This window comes from Schistocerca piceifrons, chromosome 8, assembly GCF_021461385.2.
Source record: "Schistocerca piceifrons isolate TAMUIC-IGC-003096 chromosome 8, iqSchPice1.1, whole genome shotgun sequence".
Classification (NCBI taxonomy): domain Eukaryota; kingdom Metazoa; phylum Arthropoda; class Insecta; order Orthoptera; family Acrididae; genus Schistocerca; species Schistocerca piceifrons.
In genome coordinates this window covers 109000191-109026244 of record NC_060145.1, presented here as the reverse complement: position 1 = coordinate 109026244, position 26054 = coordinate 109000191, and the positions used below count along the sequence as shown (strand labels likewise).

The 26054-nt window shown below is 39.1% G+C and overlaps 1 protein-coding gene across 1 annotated transcript in view; it reads right to left on the bottom strand.

Annotated features, from left to right (window-relative positions):
• Positions 1–984: 984 nt before the first annotated feature.
• Positions 985–26054, bottom strand: part of LOC124711320 (activating signal cointegrator 1 complex subunit 3) — a 253343-nt gene continuing 228273 nt past the window's right edge. The window contains exons 34-37 of the mRNA XM_047241338.1: positions 23005–23173; positions 16102–16389; positions 8764–9115; positions 985–1353 (exon numbers count right to left, since the gene is read on the bottom strand). Coding sequence (XP_047097294.1) covers positions 1175–1353; positions 8764–9115; positions 16102–16389; positions 23005–23173 — 988 coding nt within the window. The 3' untranslated portion in view covers positions 985–1174. The remainder of the gene's footprint in view (positions 1354–8763; positions 9116–16101; positions 16390–23004; positions 23174–26054) is intronic.

Genomic DNA, 26054 nt, shown 5'->3' with positions numbered 1-26054 from the left:
ACCTCACAGCAGTTCCATCCAGGCTTTGCTGCTTAGCCTGCTTGTTTGGCCAGCTCCCTAAGTTGATACCGGTGGTTGTCCATCTCTGCTGTGACTGCCACCTCTGTGTCGCACAACTCAGGGGGCTTGGTGTCCCAACACCACCACCAGCTCCACCCACACGACTGGGGAACCCGCCGCCCGCATGACCACCTGTGCCATCTGCTTTCCACCATCCATGCTGTGGCGTGGTCCGTGCCCCTCTTGGCTCCTGTGCCACCTTCGTTTTGGGTGCTACCACTGCTGTTGGGTGGAGTAGTTAGTGCCGGGCCGCCTCCATCTCCGTGGTCCGTTGCCACCACTCCTTCATTTGTCTTCTCTGCTGCCCTCATCACCAATTGCCTGCTTGGAAGTGGACATGAATATGGCGTCTCCATCACCAGTGCTCCCTCGAGGTCAGTTGTGGGGGCACAGGCATCATGCCTGCCAACACCTGCACCATTTCAGACCGTATTCTCCTATGAAGGCATGACACTTGCTCCAGCAGTCATCCCTTTCTAATGAAGACAAGGACATCTCCACAGTGAACAGTTTTCCCCAAGGGGAAGGAATGTTGTAACACTGTGCAGTGAGTGCACAATTAAACAGTGCGCACCTCCGTGGCTATTCTAAATAGGCTGCCTCACATCAGCACAGACGCCACAGTGCTTGCTGTGTGCAAGAAGCCCTCAGCTGCTCTAATGTTTTAGTGACTATGGAATACTTCACTATTAGACTGCATTATTGTAACCCCTGATTGTGTGTGTTGTACTTACTACAATGTCATGCAGTGTGTGTGTACTTTCATTTATGTTGAAGTGCTTTAAAGTTGGTTGGTGGAAAATCTAATATTGTGCTTCTGCAGTGTTACAATAGTAAGGTTGACTTTGTTGTTAATAAAACGGAAACACCAGTCCAAATTCCACATGGACATCAGTACACTTAATGACTATCAAAACAACAAAAGACAAAACAACATTCTTTATTTTCAAAATAAATTATTCAGTAATTTGGTTTTACTCATATGATGAGAAACAATATATTGGCAATATCACAGTTTTGAAGACACATCAAGCCAGTCATTACCAGCCATGGTATCATATCATGTATATTCTTTATATAAAGAACATAAGATATTTTTGAAACAGGACACAATTTAAGAGTCAGCCCATGAGGTAGAAGAACTTTCACATGCAATAATACTAGTGGCTTCTTCCTTGTCTGGATTACTCCCACAATTTTCTGCTGACTGGACAACATTTAGCTGGATATCGTACTGCTGGTCCAGGCCAAGGTAACTGTCGGACATCACGTACAGAGTCAGCATCGTACGGCCTGCCGAGGAAAAAGGTGTGCTGTGTTAGGCAAGGAAAACAGCACTGCGTTTTGTAGGTTCTGCACAGTATTAAACAGTTAAAGTACACAGAGTTCCAGTAAATGAATAAGTTAGACATTAAGCCACAGGTTGGCGGTATCCATTCACAAGGGCATCTGGCTAGTTGAAGATGTCGAAGCTAATGAAACTCTGTACTAGACTGACTCCAACTTTCATTGACACTGATGTTTCCACTTTTTATGTAATTGTCCTAACTGACTACAAATGATGTAAAAACAATCAAATGCATTGTAATAATGCATTTTCATAACATTTAATTTGGTAAACTCACATATAAGGAAAATTCTGTCAACTTTATGAACATACATTGGGAACTAGACAAAAATGAATTCGGAAGCTAACGATATATTTTGTGGGGGATGTTTACATTATCAAATTGTCAATAAAATTAAATGTAAGTATTAATAAGTAATAAGCAGATGGAAATTTAAGCTATTTAAAATCAGAATTTTAAAGAAAAATACTGTTTATTTAATCATTTTTTTATTAAATGGGAATATTTTAATTAAATTAGCAACATCAAATTGTGAACTTTAATGTTATGTAAATTCTCATTAAAATTTACAACTTGAAAGAACTTTATAACACAGCAAGTAAAAACTAGGATTTGTAAGTTTTAGGACCAACGAAATGACATTACTGAAACATGATAGCACATGTTATCATACAAAAGTAAGGGTGTAGATAATGGTGAAGAAAACCATGAACATAGATTAATTTTTTAGTCTTAATTATTTGGAAAGAAAAACAAGGTACAACCAAAATATATGGAACAAATGGAAACCTGATGAAAAGGAAGCACTCATTTTCAAAGCATTATATACTGTCAAAAAACACATCACTAGAGTTAAAATGCAAAGTACAAAACCATGAAAAATCTTATTAGTACCACAGTACAAAAAGTTCTTACGGAATATTAGTCATTTTGGAATAAAGGTAACAATTCATCAAACAGTAAAGGCTTGAGTCATTTAGAGGCACACTAATAAGACATCAAGTTTTGCTAGGTTTTGAACAAATCCTTTTTCAAGTCATAGTATAAACAGATATGCACATAGCCAGCACAATGTGTACTGCCGCGCACGAGTGTGAGTCAGTCAGTAAGTGTGTGTGTGTGTGTGTGTGTGTGTGTGTGTGTGTGTGTGAATTCTAGCTAGAAAAAGGATTTGTCTGAAAGCTAGGGAAGTTTTCAGTCTTGTTCGTAAGCCTGTTGATGACTTGACATGTCTACTATTCTGTGATTTATTTGCACTACGTAAATATAAGTTACAAAGTGCTAATTAGAAATTTAAATAATTTGACTAATGACTTTCTTCTTGACTATAAATGTTCTAGTTACTGAGGTCTTCAGAGAAGACTGGTCTGATGTAGTTCTCCATGCTAGTATACAATGTGCAAGCCTCTATATCTCTACTTAACTACTGCAACCCACATCCAACTAAACCTGCCTACTGTACTCATGTCTCGTTGTGCCATAAATTTCTTTTCGACCGAACTTGATTCAGTATATCTTCATTAGTGATCTGGTCTGCACATCTAATCTTTAGCGTTCTTCTGAAGCACCAGATTCCAAAAGCTTCTATTCTTTTTTGTCTGAGCAGTTTATTTCCTTGTTTCACTTCCATACAAAGCTACACTAAAGCAGATATCTTAAAAAAAGATTCCTATTTCGATGTTAACAAATTTACTTTTATTTTAATGCTTTTCCTGCTATTGCCCAGCTGCAACTTGAGATGCGGCTGTGGTGTGTCATCTCACTGTGCATCCCAATTTCAGAGTCATTAAGTAGATTACAACAGTAATTAAGATGAAGAAGCAGGTGGAAACCTATGTAATGTTGATGTATGTCGATTTTTATTCTAAAGTGAGATTGGTGGAAAGTGCAATGTTATCTGAGCATGGAATCATGAGATATTCAAATTTTGATTGAGCATAATAATCAGAATTCATGGTAGCTGGCAGTGTCCACAAGAAGCCACCTTCTTTTTGTGCAATGGGAGAAGATATGCACAAAAAATGTGGGTGATCATGACACTAATACTGAGTGTGATGCCAGGAAGTTTGGAGGGCTGGAGTAAGAAAACCAGCAGGGGCAAAAACAAAAATTCAGGGGTGGAGATCTTCTTAGCTTCAACTAGGTGGAACAGTTCAAGACAGTGCAGAACAGAAAGGCAAAATAGTCCATCATTGAACTATATATTGGTAGAGACAGGAGGTACGGAAAATTATTTCATTAGCATTCTGAGTGTGTCTCCATTGGAGCACTTGAGTTATGTCACTATATTATGATAAAGATTAATGTTTCTAAAGTGGATTGTCTGACACACCACTTTAGCCCAGAAAAGTTAGCAGCAGGGATGATGAGCCACTGTTCAGAGAGAACGCACTAGGTGTTGGAAGGCGTAGGACCTGCACTGAATGGCAGCTCAATCTCTATGGCATAATAAGCTTTGTTTTTGTTCAAGTTCAGTTAACAACATCTGATCACATACAGTAACACATACATATGTTTTAATTGGTGTTGATAAAGTACAGTTGATTGTGACAACCTAAACAGACTTAGACGATGTGAACTACATAATTGTTTACTGCCTTGGACTTGCGACTATAGTGTTGCTGATGACCTCTTGGTTGCAATGGCAGGTTTAGATAATTTTATGTCTTGGAGAGTATCACATTACTTACTGCCTGCAGATCCAAAACTATCCTAACACTGGGGTCTTAAGTCCCGTACACCAAATAGCATAAATCATTTGCCGCACAGTATAGCAGCGCTGTGGCAGCTTAGTATTGTGAATTCATATGCAACTGTTTTGTTTGCAGCGGTATGGCGTGTTACTCGTAAGTAGCTATGGTCACGTGAGCTCCATGGAGGGAACGCATGTACGCTGCATTTCTTCATTTTATGGAGGTATAAATTCGAATTCCACCAAACACTGCATGTTACTTTCCGAAGCAATGAAATCGAGATTGCAACGCGCTTTTGTAAGCCAGTCATAGCTCATGTCACGTGACCTCAGCAGCTGATGACAGCACAGGACATGTAGGGTAGTCAACCAATAGCAAGATCACTCTTAAGTAGCGCAAAAAACACACAAAAAGAAAAGTTAACGGTTTAAATTAATATACATAGTTTAGCTAGAAGAAAAACAAAGCTTTCACAAATAATATTGGACTCTAAGATTAATAAGCAACAAGAGAAGCTAAGCTTCCACATATAATGCTGATCATTTTGCGCGTGTTACACTTTACGATACATCACACAAATGTGCCAGTTAAATTTTTAATAACGACATAAATGTCTGATCTTCTGGGCTCGAAATCCTTCTAGATGGTCATCCTCAAAGAGAGTCAAACGCTTTATGATTTAAGAAATTCATCATACATTCTCGTACATAGTTTATCTTGCGTAATAGGAAATTTACTTTGAAAGTAACACTTTTCAAACCACCACTTGCAATATTTTCCCGTGACCTGTTAGAAATTGGTTCATTTCAGCAGTTGCCAGAGAGCGCCAGATAACAGGCGTCACTGCACCTGCGCAGCTACGATGACGCAGGAAGCCCGCATGTTCATACATGTAGAATATTAAAAGATCTTGCATTATGTCATAAAAGAAACAAGACATCAAAGAATACTTCAGGAGCATCGGAATTTCGTGAACTATACTAAAATGCATAATTCGGCTTAAAGTGCACAATCATATGTCCAGATTCGGATGTATATTTTCTTGAGTACCAGTACTGTATTATTCATGTTTGGTTCTTTATTATGGAATAATGCCATACGAGCTAGAAGATGGGAAACGTGCACTTGAAATGAAGCAAACAGTTGAAACTAGCCAACAGTGTGAAATTAAACACTTCGTTTCAAATAAATTGACTGCCTCAGCACAAAATATTAATAAAAACCAAATCTCTTTAGCAAACCGACAAAAATAACTTCACTGTTCAGAAAGGTGGAAATAAAACCTGAAACTAACAACATATTTTAGCCTTCCGTAATTATGCAAACGTATTTTAATTCATTTGGTAGCTCCCAGCCACAGAAATCCATTTTGTTTTCATTTAATGTGAGAGCAATAAATGAAGAGAAAACAGCAAAATCACTAAACTTAAACACAGGTCATGTGGAGACTACCCACCTCCCCACTACAACTCAAGACTGCTCTGTGCATCAGCCCTGGATCTACGATATTTCCGAACTGGAGCAATTAGATAGTGGCGCCCAGCCACACATCTGTTGTCTGTAGCCAGAAGCGGGAGAAGGTACTACTCATAGGTGACTCAAGTGCGCATGTGCAAGAGCCTGCCCGAAACTGTTCAAATGAATCAAATGTAAACAGCTGTCATGTCATGCTCATTGGCGGCAATTTGTTGTTAGGAGGCACGGCATATTCTTACTAAAGCCTTTGACACACTTTGGTTGGCAGATGCTTGTATGAGCACTGTGTTTTGTTGTTGAATATGGCGCATTTCCTTTGCGACTTAAGTTTTATTATTATTATTATTATTTTTTTTTTTCTCTCATTCATGTTTTTTTGCTGCAGCATTATTCTGAAGATGCGGGATACAGTAATATCCTTCGTTAGAGTATTGGTTCTTACCAGTCAAAATCACAAAAATTTAACTGGTAACTAATACAAGGAAAAGTTCCTGGAATTCTAAAAAATTTCCGGGTTTTTCCCGGATCGTATACAGCCTGTGTAATACTTACACCTGTCCCCCTTTGGAACTGAAATTATTATATTCTTCTTGAAGTCTGACAGTATTACGCTTGTCACATATATTTAGAGTAGGACGTGAAATCGTCTTGCCAAGGATCTCAATAATTATGCAGGAAAGTCATCTACTCCTCGCTTTGTTTTAAGTTACGTCTTTCAGTGTTCTGTCAGATTTTCTCACAGTATCAAACTGCCTCTTTACCTACTTCCTCTTCCCTTTTGTAATATTACCATCTGAGCTCTTTTCTTTTCTCCGTGGGTCTTTTTAGTTTTCCATCTGTCTTTCCTAGTCATGTATAATTCTACAGCTTTGCATATCTCCTCTAGTCATTTCTGCTTAGTCATATTGCACATTATGTCAATCTCATTTTTTAGACATTGCTATTCCCTCTTGCCTGCTGTATTTTTATACTTTCTCTTTTTGTCAGTTAAAATCAATATCTCATTTGTTATCAAAACAATTCTACTGGGCCTTGTATTTTTGCCTATTTAATCCTTTGCTGCTTTTGTATTTCATCTCTCAAAGCTACCCATTTGTCTTCTATTTTGTCCCCTTCCTGTCTGTCAATTGTTGCCTAATGGTCCCTTTAAAAGTTTCAACACCCTCCAGTTCTTTAAATTTATCTAGGTTCCACCTCTTTCATTTACTACCTTCTTGAAAGAACTTCCGTTTTAATCTGCATTTCATAACCAATGAATTGTAGTTTATATAATCGTAAAGCAGAGATTTCAAAAGCATATTTTATTTTATCCGGAAGCTTCCAATGTCACCACTTTTCTTCCACATATCAAATCATCTTTGATGAATTCTAAACCAAGAGTTAGCAATTATTATGTTATGCTTGATGCAAAATTTCTACCACACAGCTGCTCCCCTAGCCCCTGTTCCCCTACTATTTTTCCTTATCTTCCTTTTCCTACTATTGTCTTCCAGTCACACATCACAATGAAATGTTCATCTCCACTGACGAGTTGAATAATTTCTTTTATTTCATTGTACAGTCTTTCGTTATCTTTATCACCTGCACAGCTAGTAGCAAAATTAACTGGTTTGAAAAGTAACACAGTGTTTAACATTAATCATCAATAAATCTGAATATGTGCATAACTATGACACAAAATAGAAACAGTTATGTAAATATTAGTTGCTTGTCTTTGCAATAACGCCCTGTTGGTATTCTGCAAATGAAATAAATATTGGAAACGTTTTACTCAGATATTTCTCTGCCTACGCTGCTGTGCCAGCGTCATAATTACCGTATTTATTCGAATCTAAGCCGCACTCGAATCTAAGCCGCACCTGAAAAACGAGACTCGAAATCAAGGAAAAAAATTTTTCCTGAATCTAAGCCGCACCTGAAATTTGAGACTCGAAATTCAAGAGGGGAGAAAAGTTTTAGGCCGCATCTCCAAACCGAAACAAAGTTAGTCCATTTTAATATGAGACATAATTTAGGTCGAATGAATGACGATACAGCTACAGTAGTTTGGTTCGAGTCGTAAGCTTAGCAGTTAAGCTTTACCAGGTAGCCATTGCTATGTGTCAGGCGCTCTGTCCGTATTTATACAGGTACCCTTCCTTGTTCAAGTGCTTCGTCTGGTTGGAATTGATTGCTTATTTTTCTTTGATCTCGTAAGTGTCGTTCTCTTTGTTATAGGTGTTTACGTCACTCTAAGCTGAAAATGCATTACTGTACTGTGTCATGCATTGTTTGTCGCATTCTGATAATGAGTGTTTACGGCCTGTCGCCGCTCGCGGCATGGCTTGCTTTTGTGCGTGCTACCACCGCTTACAATGGAAAAAAAAGAGAGAGGGAGAGGGAGAGAGGGAGAGGGAGAGAGAGAGAGAGAGAGAGAGAGAGAGAGAGAGAGAGAGAGAGAGAGAGAGAGAGAGAGAGAGAGAGAGAGGGAGGGAGGGAGGGAGGGAGGGAGGGAGGGAGGAATTGTCTCATTAGCGAAAAAATGGCAAGAGACAGCTATTTGTTGTTACTTACACTGCTGCTTTCTTTGATAATGATCAACAAGAACCAAATAATAGACTGCGTATGATAGAAGATGTTCTGCATGAGAGTTTAGCGAAAATTTTTCTCCGTTCGAAAATCTTTGCAAACGCCTCTTTAGTACATTACATTACATTCTGCACAGAAATTACAGTCATCTTAGATTTTAAAATCTAGTCAATTGCCGTGCTTCATTTCTGACTGTATCACTATTAGGCATAAGAATAATACGAATATAAACATGACACAATACGATTTGTATTTACTTCGTTGGATAACGTATGAAAATGCAGTGGTCGAAACTCGGGCGGAGGAAAAAAGCTCGTCTTCCACCTTTTTTTTAAAATTTATTTACTGACGCAGAGGGTTTGGTGCCAGTATTTATCTTTGTGCCTGCAAAGCAAGCCTGTGTAGCGCTACATGTATTCGAAGGCAGAAGTTAGTTGTGGTGGCACCTACCAACATTTTTCAGAACTTCCGCTTACTTTGCACTCGATTCTAAGCCGCAGGCGGTTTTTTGGATTACAAAAACCGGAAAAAGTGCGGCTTAGATTCGAGTAAATACAGTATGCTGTCGCTAGTACACGCATCACGACAGCTGAAAATGCAGATGGTCTGCTACTGACCTGGCTTGCTGGGTAGCAAGAAAGCCAGAGGGTGATGCGATGGCCGCCCCCGGACGCCCACCACCCTCTTGAGTGCCAGAAGTTCGCCCCGCTCCACATCTCCCAGGGCGAGGATCCAGCCCTCATCCTTGCCCCGCGGGAATCGCGGGCAGTGTGCCCGGCCGTTGCCACTGTCCCTGTTCTCGCGCCTGAGTTTCACGGACAGAGTGGCCTCGCAGCCCGCTGTGCATTGCGCCCAGTCAGAACGCCGGCTGCGCTGAGGGGCACGGGGCAGAGGACGCTCCGCTTCACTGCCTGCACGGAGCCTCATATCCACTGACAGCACAGGTAGTGCTGTGAGAACTTGGTAGACCTGCAAAACAGATTGGTAGGCATATTAAAATTCAAGCAAGGAACCATTGCCGCCTCCGCAACAATATGCATCACAGTCTGATTAAGTTTGCCAAATACAGACTGAGGCAAAATCCTCTAACTAGTTACCAAACATACCAGTTATTTATTCAAAACTACATGTCCATGCCAAAAACCTGAACAGACAAGCTATATGTTTCAGAAATAGGCATTTATCAGGCCATTTAGTAAACTTAGGATCAAATACATCTTTATGGTCAATCTGAGGAAATTACATTTAAAGTTACAGTCTGATTTAAACTATTTGGCACATGATGATTAATCTACAAAACTGTGACGATGTCACAGGCCTAACTAATCTGGATAGTTTGTTTGGTAACTGTGTACACTATTTGATAATTCAGAAGGAAGGTCCATCAACACACAGGCTGCTCACATAGATGTAAATGATTGGCTGCAAAATAACAATGACAGTAGTGATGATGAATGAGCCGGAGTTGGCACTCAATCTGATGGCATTATGACACATACAGAGGCAACAACACAGCTGGACAAAATAATGGTTTACTTGAAATGCCAGGCAGAGACAGCACTGGTCAAATAAACAGCAGCAAAATGCCTACGTTATTGTGTTGCACGTAAATGACATATTAACTGGTCCAAGAGAAACTTGCTGATTAGTTCTGGGTCTAAATGTTAGTGAGTTAGTTACATGTACCACAGATTACTTGAACAAATCTTGTATCAAAATGATGTGTAATGAGTCAGTTTAGAGAATACATATACATGGTTAGTATTAACACTAATGAACCCAATATTTTTTAGTTCTGCTCATACAACTACACTTAAAAACAAGTTTTTTAACTAGCTGCCTGTTTAGAAAAGAAATTTGTCCATGGAATAGAAGGAGTTGTCCTTGAGAAATCATTTTAGGTTAGATTTAAAATTTACTTTGCTACCTGTTAGATATTTTATGTCATTGTGCAAATGATCAAAGATTTTTGTTGTTGCATATTGAACTCCTTTCCGAGCCAAAGATAACTTTAACAATGTTAACAAAGTTCGTTTTTTCCTTTAGTGTTGTACTGTTCATCTCAAATTGTTGTGGATTATTTGTGACAAATTTCATTAGCAAATATATGTATTCTGATGGTGTAGTTAAAATGTCTAGCTCCTTGAAGAGGCACCTACATGACGTCCATGGATGAAGACCACATGATATTCTTACTGCTCGCTTTTGTGCAACCAATACTTTCTCTCAAAGTGGTGAGTTACCCCATGAAATTATTCTGCAAGACGTTATTGAGTGGAAATATGCAAAATATTTCAGGAGGTTAATTCAATTGTTTTCAAGATTAGCAGTTATACAAAGAGAAAAAGTAGCTGAAGTTAATTGTTTGAGGAGCTCAGTAATACGCTTCTGTCAGTTTAAGTTTACAAATGCACTGACTATTTTTTATTTCCCCCAATTTCTGGTCAAAAAAATATGAGAAAATAATGTATAAGTTGTACGTTTGCCTGAAAATAGATGTAACAAGTTTGTTTATGGCATTTTCCAAATGTAATTCTAATTTTTTCTGAATTTTTAGATTATTTAAATCTTTGATAATCCGGATGACCTACCAGTCAACCTTCTGTGGTTAAACGAGGTTCCACTGTGATTGGCATTTGACAAGAGAGCCAGCCAGACTTCTCTCTCCTAGAATACACTAACAGGGATTTACTGGTAAAATTGGTTCCAACTGTTCTGACACTTTCACTGCACAAAATTCATGAAGACTTTTGCAGGAGTGGAAATTTTACCTTTTTCGAGAAAAGATGTAACTGAGGCCCTTATTGAAAGTAAGAATGGATTTTTGGAATGCTTAGCTACACTAGAAAGTGTCTGTTATACATGTGAATTTTTTCCATAATATTTGTAGGACAGAGTGACTTTGAACTTCATACCCCACAAAAAAAGTATCTCAGTAGGTTCCATGTCTTTTGAGTTATTCTATGATAAGTTTGCAGCTGTTCCTGGACAAGAAAATTTCAGTCATTTGAGAAGTATTATAAAATTATTAAAAGATTTTTGACATGTTTAGAGGCATTAAAAAGGTCAGTATCACACCTGAATTTCAGGTATTTTATATGATTTTCTTAGGAGACAGAGAGAGACTGTAAAGTGATTCTCTATAGCATGGAATGGAAAGAACTGGGGCATTTGCCTGCAGACAGCACTTGCTGTGGCAACGTCACAGTTTTGGAGATTAAACATCATGTGTCAAAGAATTTAAAGCAGACTGTAAATTTAAAAGTAATTTTCTCAGCTTTGCCATAAAGATGTATTCAATCCTAAGTTTACTAAATGGCCTGATACACGCCTATTTCTGAAACATATAGCTTGTCTTTTTCAGGCTTTTGGCATTGTCGTGCAGTTTTGAATAGATAACTGATATGTTTGGTTACTAGTTAGAGGATTTTGCTTCAGTCTGTAGTTGGTGAGATTAATAATGTCTAATAAAAATATGCAAGTATGGGTACTTCATTGTTCACAGAATGTAAGTTGACAATTTCTATATAACAGCTAAATTTATATAAAAATCCTGAAACTTGTACACATGGTTTTAAGTCACTATATTCATGTGAGCAGGTGTTGAAGTACAACAGCAGTCCTACACAACCAAATACGACACTAATAATCAATATGAATGTATAAATTAGACTTTTGGCATATCAAGATCATTTTATGAGAGAAATACAGGTGTTTCAAGGTGAAACAACCAAGCTAAGAAAATGTAATACAATAAATTATGCAAAAATTATTGTAAAGTAATAAAACTAACTGTAATTAATAATTATAACAATGAAGAATCATGAAATTTTATTTCTTCTTCTCCTCCTCCAATTCACGGAGTAGGTGCTGGCCCATTCCAAAATCAAAGAAATTAGTAATCCAGACCCTACAAATATGTCAGTGGCAACTGTGATGAAGCTTCTTACGTATTATTATTATTATTATTATTCTTTCTTTTCTCAGACGTTACGTCTGGTCAAAAAATGGAAATTGAACATGTATCAATAATTACAGATTTTTGTAGTTGTATATACATGTTTGGATGTAGCTGTATTGCGTTGATGTACTGGTGGATATTGTGTGGTATGACTCCTGCAGTTGATAGTATAATGGGTATAATGTCAACTTTATCCTGATGCCATATGTCCTTCACTTCCTCAGCCAGTTGGATGTATTTTTCAATTTTTTTCTCATGTTTTCTTCTGTATATTTGTTGTATTGGGTATGGATATTTCGATTAGTTGTGTTAATTTCATCTTTTTATTGGTGAGTATGATGTCAGGTTTGTTATGTGGTGTTGTTTTATCTGTTATAATGGTTTTGTTCCAGTATTTGTATGTGGGAACGTGTTGTTTTATTAGTTTATGTTGTATGGCAAGTTCTGGGGTATTCTGTATTTGCTAGTATTGTACATCCGCTTGTGATGTGATCTACTGTTTCTATTTGTTGTTTGCAAAGTCGGCATTTATCTGTTGTGGTATTGGGATCTTTAATAATATGCTTGCTGTAGTATCTGGTGTTTATTGTTTGATCCTGTATTGCAATCATGAATCCTTCCGTCTCACTGTATATATTGCCTTTTCTTAGCCATGTGTTGGATGCGTCTTGATCGATGTGTGGCTGTGTTAGATGATACGGGTGCTTGCCATGTAGTGTTTTCTTTTTCCAATTTACTTTCTTCGTATCTGTTGATGTTACGTGATCTAAAGGGTTGTAAAGGTGGTTATGAAATTGCAGTGGTGTAGCCGATGTATTTATATGAGTGATTGCTTTGTGTATTTTGCTAGTTTCTGCTCGTTCTAGAAAGAATTTTCTTAAATTGTCTACCTGTCCATAATGTAGGTTTTTTATGTCGATAAATCCCCTTCCTCCTTCCTTTCTGCTTAATGTGAATCTTTCTGTTGCTGAATGTATGTGATGTACTCTATATTTGTGGCATTGTGATCGTGTAAGTGTATTGAGTGCTTCTAGGTCTGTGTTACTCCATTTCCCTACTCCAAATGATAAGTCAGTATTGGTATAGCATAAGTATTTATAGCTTTTGTCTTGTTTCTTGCTGTCAATTCTGTTTTCAGTATTTTTGTTAGCCTTTGTCTATATTTTTCTTTTAGTTCTTCTTTAATATTTGTATTATCTATTCCTATTTTTTGTCTGTATCCTAGATATTTATAGGCATCTGTTTTTTCCGTCGCTTCTATGGAGTCACTGTGGTTATTCAATATGTAATCTTCTTGTTTAGTGTATTTTCCCTTGACTATGCTATTTTTCTTACATTTGTCTGTTCCAAAAGTCATATTTATATCATTGCTGAATACTTCTGTTATCTTTAGTAATTGGTTGAGTTGTTCATTGGTTGCTGCCAGTAGTTTTAGATCATCCATGTATAGCAAATGTGTGATTTTGTGTGGGTATGTTCCAGTAATATTATATCCATAATTTGTATTATTTAGCATGTTGGATAGTGGGTTCAGAGCAAGACAGAACCAGAAAGGACTTAATGAGTCTCCTTGGTATATTCCACGCTTAATCTGTATTGGCTGTGATGTGATGTTATCTGAATTTGTTTGAATATTAAGTGTGGTTTTCCAGTTTTTCATTACTATGTTTAGAAACTGAATCAATTTAGGATCTACTTTGTATATTTCCAATATCTGTAGTAACCATGAGTGGGGTACACTATCAAAGGCTTTTTGGTAATCAATGTATGCGTAGTGTAGCGACCTTTGTTTAGTTTTAGCTTGATATGTCACCTCTGTATCTATTATCAGTTGCTCTTTACATCCTCGTGCTCCTTTGCAGCAGCCTTTTTGTTCTTCATTTATAATTTTGTTCTGTGTTGTATGTGTCATTAATTTCTGTGTAATGACTGAAGTTAATATTTTGTAGATTGTTGGTAGGCATGTTATGGGGTGATATTTAGCTGGGTTTGCTGTGTCTGCTTGATCTTTAGGTTTCAGATAGGTTATTCCATGTGCAAGTGTATCAGGGAATGTGTATGGGTCTGCAATGTAACTGTTAAATAATTTAGTTAGATGTGAATGTGTTGAGGTGAACTTCTTTAGCCAGTAATTTGCTATTTTTTCATTTCCAGGGGCTTTCCAATTGTGTGTAGAATTAATTGTTCGGGTGACTTCATGTTGCAAAATTATCACTTCAGGCATTTGTGGTATCATCTTGTATGTGTCTGTTTCTGCTTGTATCCACCGTGCATGCCTGTTATGTTGTACCGGGTTTGACCATATGTTGCTCCAGAAGTGTTCCATGTCTGTTATGTTTGGTGGATTGTCTATTTTAATGTGTGTGTTATCTATTGTTTGGTAAAATCTCTTTTGGTTTGTGTTGAATGTTTGGTTTTGTTTCCTTCTATTTTCACTTTTTTTGTATCTTCTAAGTTGTTTGGCCAATGCTTGTAATTTCTGCTTCTTTTCATCTAATTGCTCTATTGCTTCTTGTTGTGAGATTTTACCTAACCTTTTTCGTTTTTTGTCTGATATTTCATTTCTTATAAATTGTGTTAGCTGTCCGATGTCTTTTCTCAGTTTTTCTATTCTGATCTGTAGCCTGTGTTGCCATGCTGGTTTTGTGGGTTTCTTCTGTGTGTTGGTTTGTTCTGATCTCTGCCTAGTGTGTATATTTAGTGTAGTGAGTGCTCCTATATAAACCAGTAGTTGTAACTCTTCCATAGTTGTATTTTCATTTATTTTGTTGTGTATGATTGTGTTGATAGTTTTTATTGTTGTTTTGACTTGTGGGTTATTTGGCGGTCTATGCAAGAATGGTCTGATGTCTGTATTTGTGTCTTTGTATTCTATATATGTCAGCTGAAATTTCTCTTCTATATCTAACACGTGTGTCTCTTCGTGTTCTATTTGTGCTTGTTCTGGTGGCTGTCTTAAGATTTCGTTTTCCTCTGATTGTTTAATTGATGCGTGTTGGTCTTTGTTTGTTTGCTCTGGGATGTTTGAGTCCATTACTGTATTTTCTTCTTCTTCTGATTGCACATTATTTTGTTCCAGTATTTGTTGTACTTGTTGTTTGATGTTTTCCAATTCTGACTGGGGTATCCTGTTATTTTTGATTATTACACGGATCTGATCAGATAGTCGTTGTTCTGTCAAAAATTTTAATTCCGGGTATCTGGTAATAAATGTTGTGTATACTTGTGATCCGTATCCAGTTGTGTTGGTTCCTAGGTTTGTTGCTTGGTAATAACAGAACATGAGGTGTCGATTAACTTCATCTGACCATCTCATCCTCTGTCTTTGTTTTCCTTATAGGGTGGTTGCAGGAAGCATATCCTGCAAAACACCTCTATTTGGATTTAAATCATTTTCCAGTTGGCTAGCAGTGTCGTTACAATTGTGGGCGGGCATAGGGTTCAAGCGTCGTCCCCGACCATGACGGCACTTGTCCGAGGCTTCTTTAGTTCTGTCCTGAACCAAGTAATCACACTAAAAGGGGGGTTAGCGCTATTAGTGGTTTGTTCTTTTCGTCGCCTTTTACGACTGGCAGAACATACCGGAGGCCTATTCTTTTCCCGGGCCTCCACGGGAGTTATTATTATATTTATTATTACTACTATTATTATTATTATTATTATTATTATTACTTAGGACTGGAATGGTGATGAGCAACAGCATATTTTCACCTGGTGCTATAGGCCGAGATCAAAAGCATTTAAAGTCATTTTATTACACAAAAGAGCCTGGAGCATCACATCTCACTGCTAAATCTGCGTGTTTCAGTGTTGCTTCTGTTTGAATGTACACCTTGATGGTGTAGTGATGTTAGAAACTACATGACAAACCATAAGTTAAAAGCAGGAAATGTTTAGGCACTTCCGCAATTTATTATAAACAGATTCTCAGTCAAGAGCAGAATACTGATACTGCTAATCTCTCACAATTAAGATGAACACAGCTAAGTCATACTTGTTCGATCTGACCCTCTTCAAGTTCCGGTCGAAGAACTGTCGCTAGTGACTCGTAGTTACGACTGACGGCAGAAGCCAAGCCCGGCAACGTGATCAAGTTGCGGTTTCGCAGAGCGGGAGGCAGCCTCTGCTTTTCGAACAGGTAGAGGTGTTGCGGTTCGACGTGTGGGAGTGTTGTGAGTGGACTGTCTGACAGCCAGCGAGCCTGCACAACCATCTGCATCAGCTGCATCAGGCGGAGAGCCGTCGCCAGCCAGCCCTGCTCTGCAGCCATATCGATCATTGCCTGTGCCAAAGGAAACAGAATTGTTAGCAGCATATATAATTCCATATATCTTATTTAAATCACATGAAACCATGATGGCGCAAACAATTATTTTTTGTTTGTTTTACTTAATTGGAAGAAGTTGGTAGAAACCAACCTGGGAGAAGATCATTCTGGATTCCAGAGAAATGTAGGGACATTCAAAGCAATATAGGTCCTGGAATTCATCTTACAAAATAGATTCAACAATAGTAAACTGACATTTACATGGGTTTTAAATATGAATTTAGTTGTTGACAATGCTGACAGGAAGAAAATAGAAATATTAGGGACTGAGTGTCTCATTGACGAAGTCATTAGAGACAGAGCACAAATTCTTGACAAGAGTTTATATGGTGAATGTCAACAAAGTATGGTGATGCTGACAGAATCAGATTAGAAGTTACGATATTGAACATAATGGAAGTGTTTCAATCCAAAGTGACATAAATACTCCACAAACCAGTGTGGAGACATTTAGCATGATAACATATGCTGTAAGTAGACTGATCTTGTCTTCAGAATCCCTACAGGAACAAAACTTTATAAGCAGCCTTAAGCAGGATAACTAGTATTGACCTTCAAGCACCTGCCAACATCTCAGTGTCACTATCTCGTGAGCCACACAAACTTGTGACAATTCTATTTGTACTTCTTCCTGGCACATGTTCAGTGTCCTCAATTAATTCTATTTGGTATGGGCTCCACATACTTGAGCAATATTCCAAGATGGGCAGCACAAATGATTTGCAATGAGGCTCTGTTGGAGACTTACTACGTTTTTCCACTATCCTGCCAATGAACTGAATCTACCCTCAGCCTTACCTACGATTAAGCCTGTGTGATCATTCCATTTCATAACCCTACAAATTACTACATTCACAAATCTATACGAGTCAGCTGCTTCCAATTGCGTCACAATGACACAGTCATATGGTACTGCTTTTCTTCATTTTGTGAAGTATTCCGTTTGGGCAGAAAAATAACTGACAGAGGCAAAATTAAAAAGGATATGAAATGCAGTCTGGCAATAGCATGAAAAGTTGTCCTTGAAAAGTGAAAAATATTGACACTCAATTGAAACTTAAGTATCAGGAAGTCATTCATAAAAGTATATGTCTGAATCGTAGCTTTGCACACAATTAAAACATGAATAATATAGTACAGACAGAAAGTGATAAGAAATTCTTGAATTATTGTGTTGCAGAAGAATAACAAAGATGAAATAAGTAAACTGAGAAACTAAAACAGTTGTATTGAATCAAATAAAGAAGAAAATAGCTTTGAGATACAATCTGATAAAAAAGAATTGATTGATTGATTGATTGATTGATTTGGGATAGGTTAATTGCGCACATCCTAAGGAATCAAAGAATTGTTTATTTGGTAACGGAGGGATGCTTGGAAGTAAAAACTGTTGGAGGGACACCAAAGTTTCAATGTAGTAACCATGTTCAGGCAGATGTAGATTGCAGTAGTTGCACACAGATAAAAAGAACAGACAAGAAGGAAGAGCATCATAAGAAAAAGTTTTTGGAGTGCAGACAACAACAGCACATTTTTCATGGAACTAACTACATTGGCATTAATGAAATGGGGACGAGGAGCTGAATAAACAGAGAAGAGAAAAGACACGGTTGGGGTTATCATAAGACCATCATTATTAGCGGGTCTGTTAGTTGGTTGGTTCATTTGGGGGAGGAGACCAAACAGCGAGGTCATTGGTCCCCTTGGATTAAGGAAGGATGGGAAAGGAAGTTGACTGTGCTACATTTCAAAGGAACCATCACAGCATTTGCCTGAAGGGATTTAGGGAAACCAAGGAAAACCTAAATCAGGATGGCCAGACATGGATTTGAACCATTGTTCTCCCAAATGCGAGTCCAAAGGCTATCATGAGATTACCTAGAACTTTATATTTACATTTATCATGTATGGATTTGATTTTGACCTTGACTTGCTACTTTAGGCTGGACTGTTTGTGCTTTCAATCTAGAATTCATGGTATCGAGATACTGATGGCTCCAGTACACAAGTATTGGTACTTGTGATTGTCTGTACGTGGATTTCACAGGGGCCTGAAGCTGCCATAATAAGATGTCAGAACTGGCTGTCTAAATAACTTCTCCACAGCCATACCCATCTCTTTACTGCACACACCTCTCTCTCTGTTTACCTATCTGTTTTCACCCACACTGTTCTTTCCTCAATCTCCCTCTTTATCTGTTCTACTCCCCACCCCCTTTCATCACTTAATCATTTGTCACATGCAGCTCATCTGTCCGTGATTGGATTTCTCCCCTCTTTGCTCCTCTCACTCATTCTACCTGACTCAACCCTTCACCACAGTGGGGCAGTAGTGCCAGGAAAGTATAGCTGGTCAGAACAGCTATGTAATCATGTGTATGTGGTTTTTCGTTAGTCAGTTAGCTCTGAGGAAAAACATTTTCAGATAGCTCAGCAACATTTTCAATCTCCTAACCATACAATGATCAGTTATTTCTACTCCTTGGAATATTTACGAGGGCAGTTCAATAAGTAATGCAACACATTTTTTTTCTGAAACAAGGGTTGTTTTATTCAGCATTGAAATACACCGGGTTATTCCCCAATCTTTTAGCTACACAACACTATTTTTCAACGTAATCTCCATTCAATGCTACGGCCTTACGCCACCTTGAAATGAGGGCCTGTATGCCTGCACGGTACCATTCCACTGGTAGATGTCGGAGCCAACGTCGTACTGCATCAATAACTTCTTCATCATCCGCGTAGTGCCTCCCACGGATTGCGTCCTTCATTGGGCCAAACATATGGAAATCCGACGGTGCGAGATCGGGGCTGTAGGATGCATGAGGAAGAACAGTCCACTGAAGTTTTGTGAGCTCCTCTCGGGTGCGAAGACTTGTGTGAGGTCTTGCGTTGTCATGAAGAAGGAGAAGTTCGTTCAGATTTTTGTGCCTACGAACACGCTGAAGTCGTTTCTTCAATTTCTGAAGAGTAGCACAATACACTTCAGAGTTGATCGTTTGACCATGGGGAAGGACATTGAACAGAATAACCCCTTCAGCATCCCAGAAGACTATAACCATGACTTTACCGGCTGAGGGTATGGCTTTAAACTTTTTCTTGGTAGGGGAGTGGGTGTGGCGCCACTCCATTGATTGCCGTTTTGTTTCAGGTTTGAAGTGATGAACCCATGTTTCATCGCCTGTAACAATCTTTGACAAGAAATTGTCACCCTCAGCCACATGACGAGCAAGCAATTCCGCACAGATGGTTCTCCTTTGCTCTTTATGGTGTTCGGTTAGACAACGAGGGACCCAGCGGGAACAAACCTTTGAATATCCCAACTGGTGAACAACTGTGACAGCACTACCAACAGAGATGTCAAGTTGAGCACAGAGTTGTTTGATGGTGATCCGTCGATCATCTCGAACGAGTGTGTTCGCACGCTCCGCCATTGCAGGAGTCACAGCTGTGCACGGCCGGCCCGCACGCGGGAGATCAGACAGTCTTGCTTGACCTTGCGGCGATGATGACACACGCTTTGCCCAACGACTCACCGTGCTTTTGTCCACTGCCAGATCACCGTAGATATTCTGCAAGCGCCTATGAATATCTGAGATGCCCTGGTTTTCCGCCAAAAGAAACTCGATCACTGCCCGTTGTTTGCAACGCACATCCGTTACAGACGCCATTTTAACAGCTCCGTACAGCGCTGCCACCTGTCGGAAGTCAATGAAACTATACGAGACGAAGCGGGAATGTTTGAAAATATTCCACAAGAAATTTCCGGTTTTTTCAACCAAAATTGGCCGAGAAAAAAAATGTGTTGCATTACTTATTGAACTGCCCTCGTATTTTCTAATGTACTCAATTTTCTGCTCGATACAAGAAACTTTAATATCCACTGTAAAACTTGTGGCTACAAAACTATGATAACAATGGAGGAAAACAGACTACATGGAGTCATGGAGACGATTTACAAGTGTAAAGTAGCCAACGGTAACGATTTATTAACTCAAAAATGTAGTTATACACAGTACACATAATCAAAAATAGTTCGCCAAAACTGCTGGCACATTTATCCCATTGTGACACTAGCTGGTCAATTCCATCCTTGAAGAAGCTAGTAGGCTGCTGTCGGATCCAGGCTTGGACCCAGTCACACGCTTCATCGTCCATTGTGAACCAATGTCCGCGAATAGCTTGTTTTACAGGTCCAAGCACATGACTAAAGCATTCAATTCAGCAACCATTTCCAATGTGATGACACAATGAGCTTGTCCAGGACAAGCATCGTCTTCCAGTGACTTGCGCCCCTCAAGGAATTGTTTGCGCCATTCCACAACACTTGAATGACTCAGACTGTACTTACTGTGCACAGCCTTCATCTGTTGATACATTTTGTAGCTTCAAACTCTCTCTGCTGCCAAAAATCGAATCACTCCTCGTTGTTTCTGCTATCTCGCCTGCATGTTTGGTTGTGAACGATAACTTGTGTGAGCACCTTCTCTTGGCATGAAACCACACTGCCGCAACACAACATCAAACGGTGCACACATGTCAGTCTCTCTACCAATAGATGGCGCCGCCATACCTGCAGTTACGTGGTGCCACACTGACCAGATTTCAAGTGAATGAACCTCGTATAACTAATTAACCATTGAAAATGAACACATTTTGTATATCATGATCACAGTGTAGACACTTTTATTGCTCCAAGATGACCAGTTTCAACAGTCTTATGCTGCCATCATCTGATCTTGTGGAACTTGCTATAAAACTACCATGTTACATTACATGAAGTCAAAGCATAAAAGGTACTCCTCATTCACGTCTTGATAAAAACTCAGTTGATAAACTACACAAAGCTGGTAAAATGCACACAGATTATAAAAAGCATACAGTTAAAATCCTCGTTTCATCCATGGGTGCCTGGGGCAGACACTCCACTGGCAGCATAGTGCTGTGTGGCAAGCTTGTGAGAATCATATTCACCATGAGCACGCACGGACGAAACGAGGATTTTAACTGTGTGTTTTATTGATTGGATTTTTATCGAGTGCATGAGAAGTGCCTTTTATGCTTTGACATCATAGAATGTAACATGGCAACTTTAGAGCGAGTTCCGTAAGATTAGATGATGGCAGCGTAAGACTGTTGAAACTGGTCATCTCGGAGCAATTAAAGTGTCTACACTGCGATCACAATATACTAAATATGTTCATTTTCAACCATACCGATCACCCCACAGCACAACACGTGTACCTTACATAACGAACCATTAACAGGGCCCAGTGAAACGTCAACAAAGCCAGAGGGGTGAAATATAGTAGATAAATGGGCAGTAACATGTGGTGGAAACCACCTTTTCAGAATAATCTCTGCTGCATCTAATGTAAGAGTTCATGAAGATTTGGAAAATGCAGTATCCTATTTGTGGAATAAATCTATTGAAGCTGTTGAACAACATCAAAACAATTGCTGAGACTGAAGAAAAGACAGGGTAAAAAAAGGCCAGAAGTACTGAATGGAGGCAGAAAAGAGAAATGGAAACAACTATTTTAACTTCAAACACTCACTTTCAAATACATAAATAAACAAAAATAAATAAATCACTGTTATGGGAGAGGGGTGGGGTGGGGTGGGGTGGGGTGGGGTGGGGTGGGGTGGGCGGGTGGGAGGGAGGATTCAAAGAAACAGTTGGAATTATGTAGACAACTTTACAGTTGCTACGTGATGGTAGCACATGTAGTGGAAATACCTGAAGCCACAAGAATTGACAGTAAAAAATAAATTCGGTATCAGCATAACTGAAGACAGAAGAAACCTCTACTGACCAAAATGCTTCAGGACAATAGACATAAACCAAAGATAACACTGACACTAGCTTCAAAATTAGGGAGCTCCTTAATGTTGCATGAGAAACTATTACTTCTTTTTCCTTGAGCTGAAGTTACTTCTTTTTTCTTGAGCTGAAGGATTGTCTGCATCCCAAATACAGTTTTTTTTTTCCTTCAAATTTTGTTTGTACTTATCTACGTAAAGGCTTTTCTAGCAAAATTTCTTTTCACTAAAACTTTTAATTGCCTACGCTGTAATCTAATTTAATCTGTGTTAATAATGTCCTGATGTTCACTACTCATTTACTGCTGGAATTTCATCATATCAATAAATTTCACAGTTGATGATAAAGGTTTTTATAAATAACGAAGTTGGTGTTCAATAGCCTTTACTCTTTGTTCTTTCTTTTCGCTAGCATTTATTCCATCTAGTATGGGGTCTGCTTTTTCAGGACTTGGCAAATTTTATTTTATTGTTTAATTTTGTTGCTGGATGCCTTTCCTGATGACACAGTTGTTACGGTAACCTTTGTAAATTCCGTTACAAACCACTGTGTGGATTGTAACATGGTTGCAAATAGAAGTATATGATTTTTGTGTGATGCCAAAGGAGTCAATAAGCTAACAACCAATGAAGCAGAGTTATTTCAAACAAAAAACATTTCAATGTCTTACAAGAAATTTAACATGGCTATGGGCGCAGGGATGTGAAAAGCCAGTTCATCAATGCTCGGAAATGGATTCCCACCTGCATGATCCTGAGTGCCTGGTCGAGCACGGACTTGAGGTCAGTGTGGTAGTCGGCGCATGGCAGGTGCAGCCTGGAGAAGTGGGCCTGCAGCAGTAGCAGCGTCTTGGTGTGAGGGGAGTCCAGGGATGTGCCATCCACAGGCAGCGGGCAGCTCTTTGCCAGATCCCTGCAGAGAAGGTAGCAGCCATTGTCAGAGAAATTCCATGTTATCTCTATAACTGCACACAACTGGAAAAGCACAATTATCAGCGGAAAGTACTGCAGTATTTACAGACTTCCTTCTTATTGTCCGATTAAGATTTACTGAATTAAAATGAATGGATCATTACAATAAAATGTAAGAAGATGTAGTAACATGAAGTGATAGAATTGAAAACTGGTCAGATAAGCTGAAGTTGTAATGCTATTCATATCTTGTGCCTGATGAAAATTTATGCCGGAGTGGAGCTCTTAAAACAAGATTTCTAACTTTTTGAAGGTCATTACTTAACCATTGATTTTAGTGAATTTCTTTCAATGTTGAGTAAATTTATTCGTTTATTTCATCTGTCAGGATTACAGAATTGAGGCCATCTCTTGCATATGATCAGACATTCTTACTGAATTAACAATATGCATTGCATATGAGCACTATACAACAACAACAACAACAACAACAACAACAATGTATTCCATGGCGTATAATCGGGGTGAAATCTTCTCAGGCTTCCATCCAGGTGGCCGCGTTGAAATTCCACGACATTTCAATGACTGTCATTCTTATCATCATTTGGCGGAGTGTCAAGATAACAACATAACATGGGCACTACATGCACGCACGCATGCACTTAAAAAGTAGCAGCTGCCTCTTCCCGCTCCCCCTTTTTCCTCCTGGAACATGGATTGCTCAATTGGGGAGGGGACGGGTGGTGGTGGTGGGGGGGGGGGGGGGAGGGGGGGGAGACTACCATTCAACTTTCATTGCTTTCAGTCTTCCCCCGACAAGCTAAGCGTTAATTGCTACGCATGGTCTCTATATATCTGCTCGTGCAATGCTCCATGACACACTTAACTGATAACCCTCAATACTATTGACGAGATTGCCATTGCACCTTATCTCAATTGAGTCTTTACTGATGCTCTCCCAAAAGCCACTAGCTCAGCATAACATTTTTGTTCTCCCAAGTTCCTTCATTAATACTGCCGCTGCTGATGTATCTTTATACTCAGATGTATGCCCTGAAAGTGTTCCATGCAGTGTTGTGAGATAACGTGCTCTGTTTGCCCAATGTACTGGAGCCACAGTCACACAGTATGCTACGCTATATAGGCTGGGTATTTGCAACTGCAGTTTGTCTTTTACTGCGCCAAACACAATTTTCAGTTTTTGTGGTGGTCAAAAGATGGCTTTGATGTTGTTTTTTCTAAAGATTCTCCCCAGTTTGGCTGAAGGAGGCCCAGAACATGGGATAAAAGTAAATTTCTTTTTCTCTACGCCTTCCCTGTGGGCCACAAATAGCATGTGGCCTTTGAACAACAGTTCTTGGAACAGTGTACCAGTGTGCAGGATGATGACAGCTCATTGCATATAGGTACAGATCTGCCTCGGTCTTATTTCTGTGGACTGCACGCCCAAGGGTACTGTCTCCATTTCTTTCTATTAGAATGTTTCAAAATGGAAGACATCAATTCTGTTCTTGCTCCACTGTGAACAGTATGCTGATGGCTGCAAGAACTCGTCAGGCCTCTTCCACATTCCCACACATGGAACAGAACATTCTTGGGTTCGTGGCACGATTTTTCAGTAATATGTGATGGTGGAAGTTATTATATGATTTGCACGTAAGTCTTTCAATAGATGCCCAAATTTCTACAAACTTTAGTGTCAACATTTCTGCATTCTTTCTGAATCAAGATGCAACAAACACACTTGAGTCCAATGATCTCCTGTTCCTCAGCAATTTCTGAAGTTTGTTACTAAACAAGGGAAAGTGCTTTCGGTCATTAATCTATTGCAATGTTCTTAGGACTAGTACTAAGTTACAACTGGATGTCATCAACATGTAAGTAATAGTTACAATACACTACAGATTTTATTAATGGTAACATCAGACTTTTTGCAGATAATGCAGTGATCTGTAATGAAGTACTATCTCAGGGTGGGGGATGAGGGGGGACTGAATTTTCAGAGAAAACAACATTCTGTTTAAGGAAGCAGTGAGGCAGTGACTGACTTACAATAAGTTTTTCTTTTTTGACACAGTCACTTTCCTATTACACAGCCATAACTGGTTTCAGCCTACAATGGCCATCTTCAGATGCTACACTACAGAAAAGCATATATTTAGACTTAAAACAAGTTTGAACATTTTCACTAGGTCTAGTTGTGAGCTGTGTGAAATGAAAATGACATACATCAAAGTGCCAAAGAAACTGGTAGAGGCATGTGTATTCAAATACAGAGATATATAAACAGGCAGAATATGGCACTGCAATCGACAACGCCTACCTCAGATAACAAGTGTCTGGTGCAGTTTTTAGATCAGTTACTGCTGCTACAATGGCAGGTTATCAAGATGTGAGTGAGTCTGAACATGGTGTTATAGTCAGTGCACGAGCGACGAGAGACAGTATCTCTGAGGTAGCAATGAAGTAGGGATTTTCCCGTATGACCATTTCATGAGTGTACTATGAGTATCAGGAATGCGGTAAAACATCAAAACTCCGACATCACTGTGGCTGAAAAAGATCCTGCAACAACAGGACTAACGACGAAAATCATTCAAGGTGACAGAAGTGCAACCCTCCCACAAATTGGTGTAGATTTCAGTGCTGGGCCATCAACAAGTGTCAGCGTGCAAACCATTCAACGAAACATCATTGATATGGGCTTTCAGAGCCAAAGGCCCACTCGTGTACCCTTGACAACTGCATGACACAAAGCTTTATGCCTCACCTCGGCCCGTCAACACCGACATTGGACCATTGATGACTGGAAACATGTTGCCTGGACGGACAAGTCTCATTTCAAATTGTATCGAGCAGATGGATATGTATAGGTATGGAGA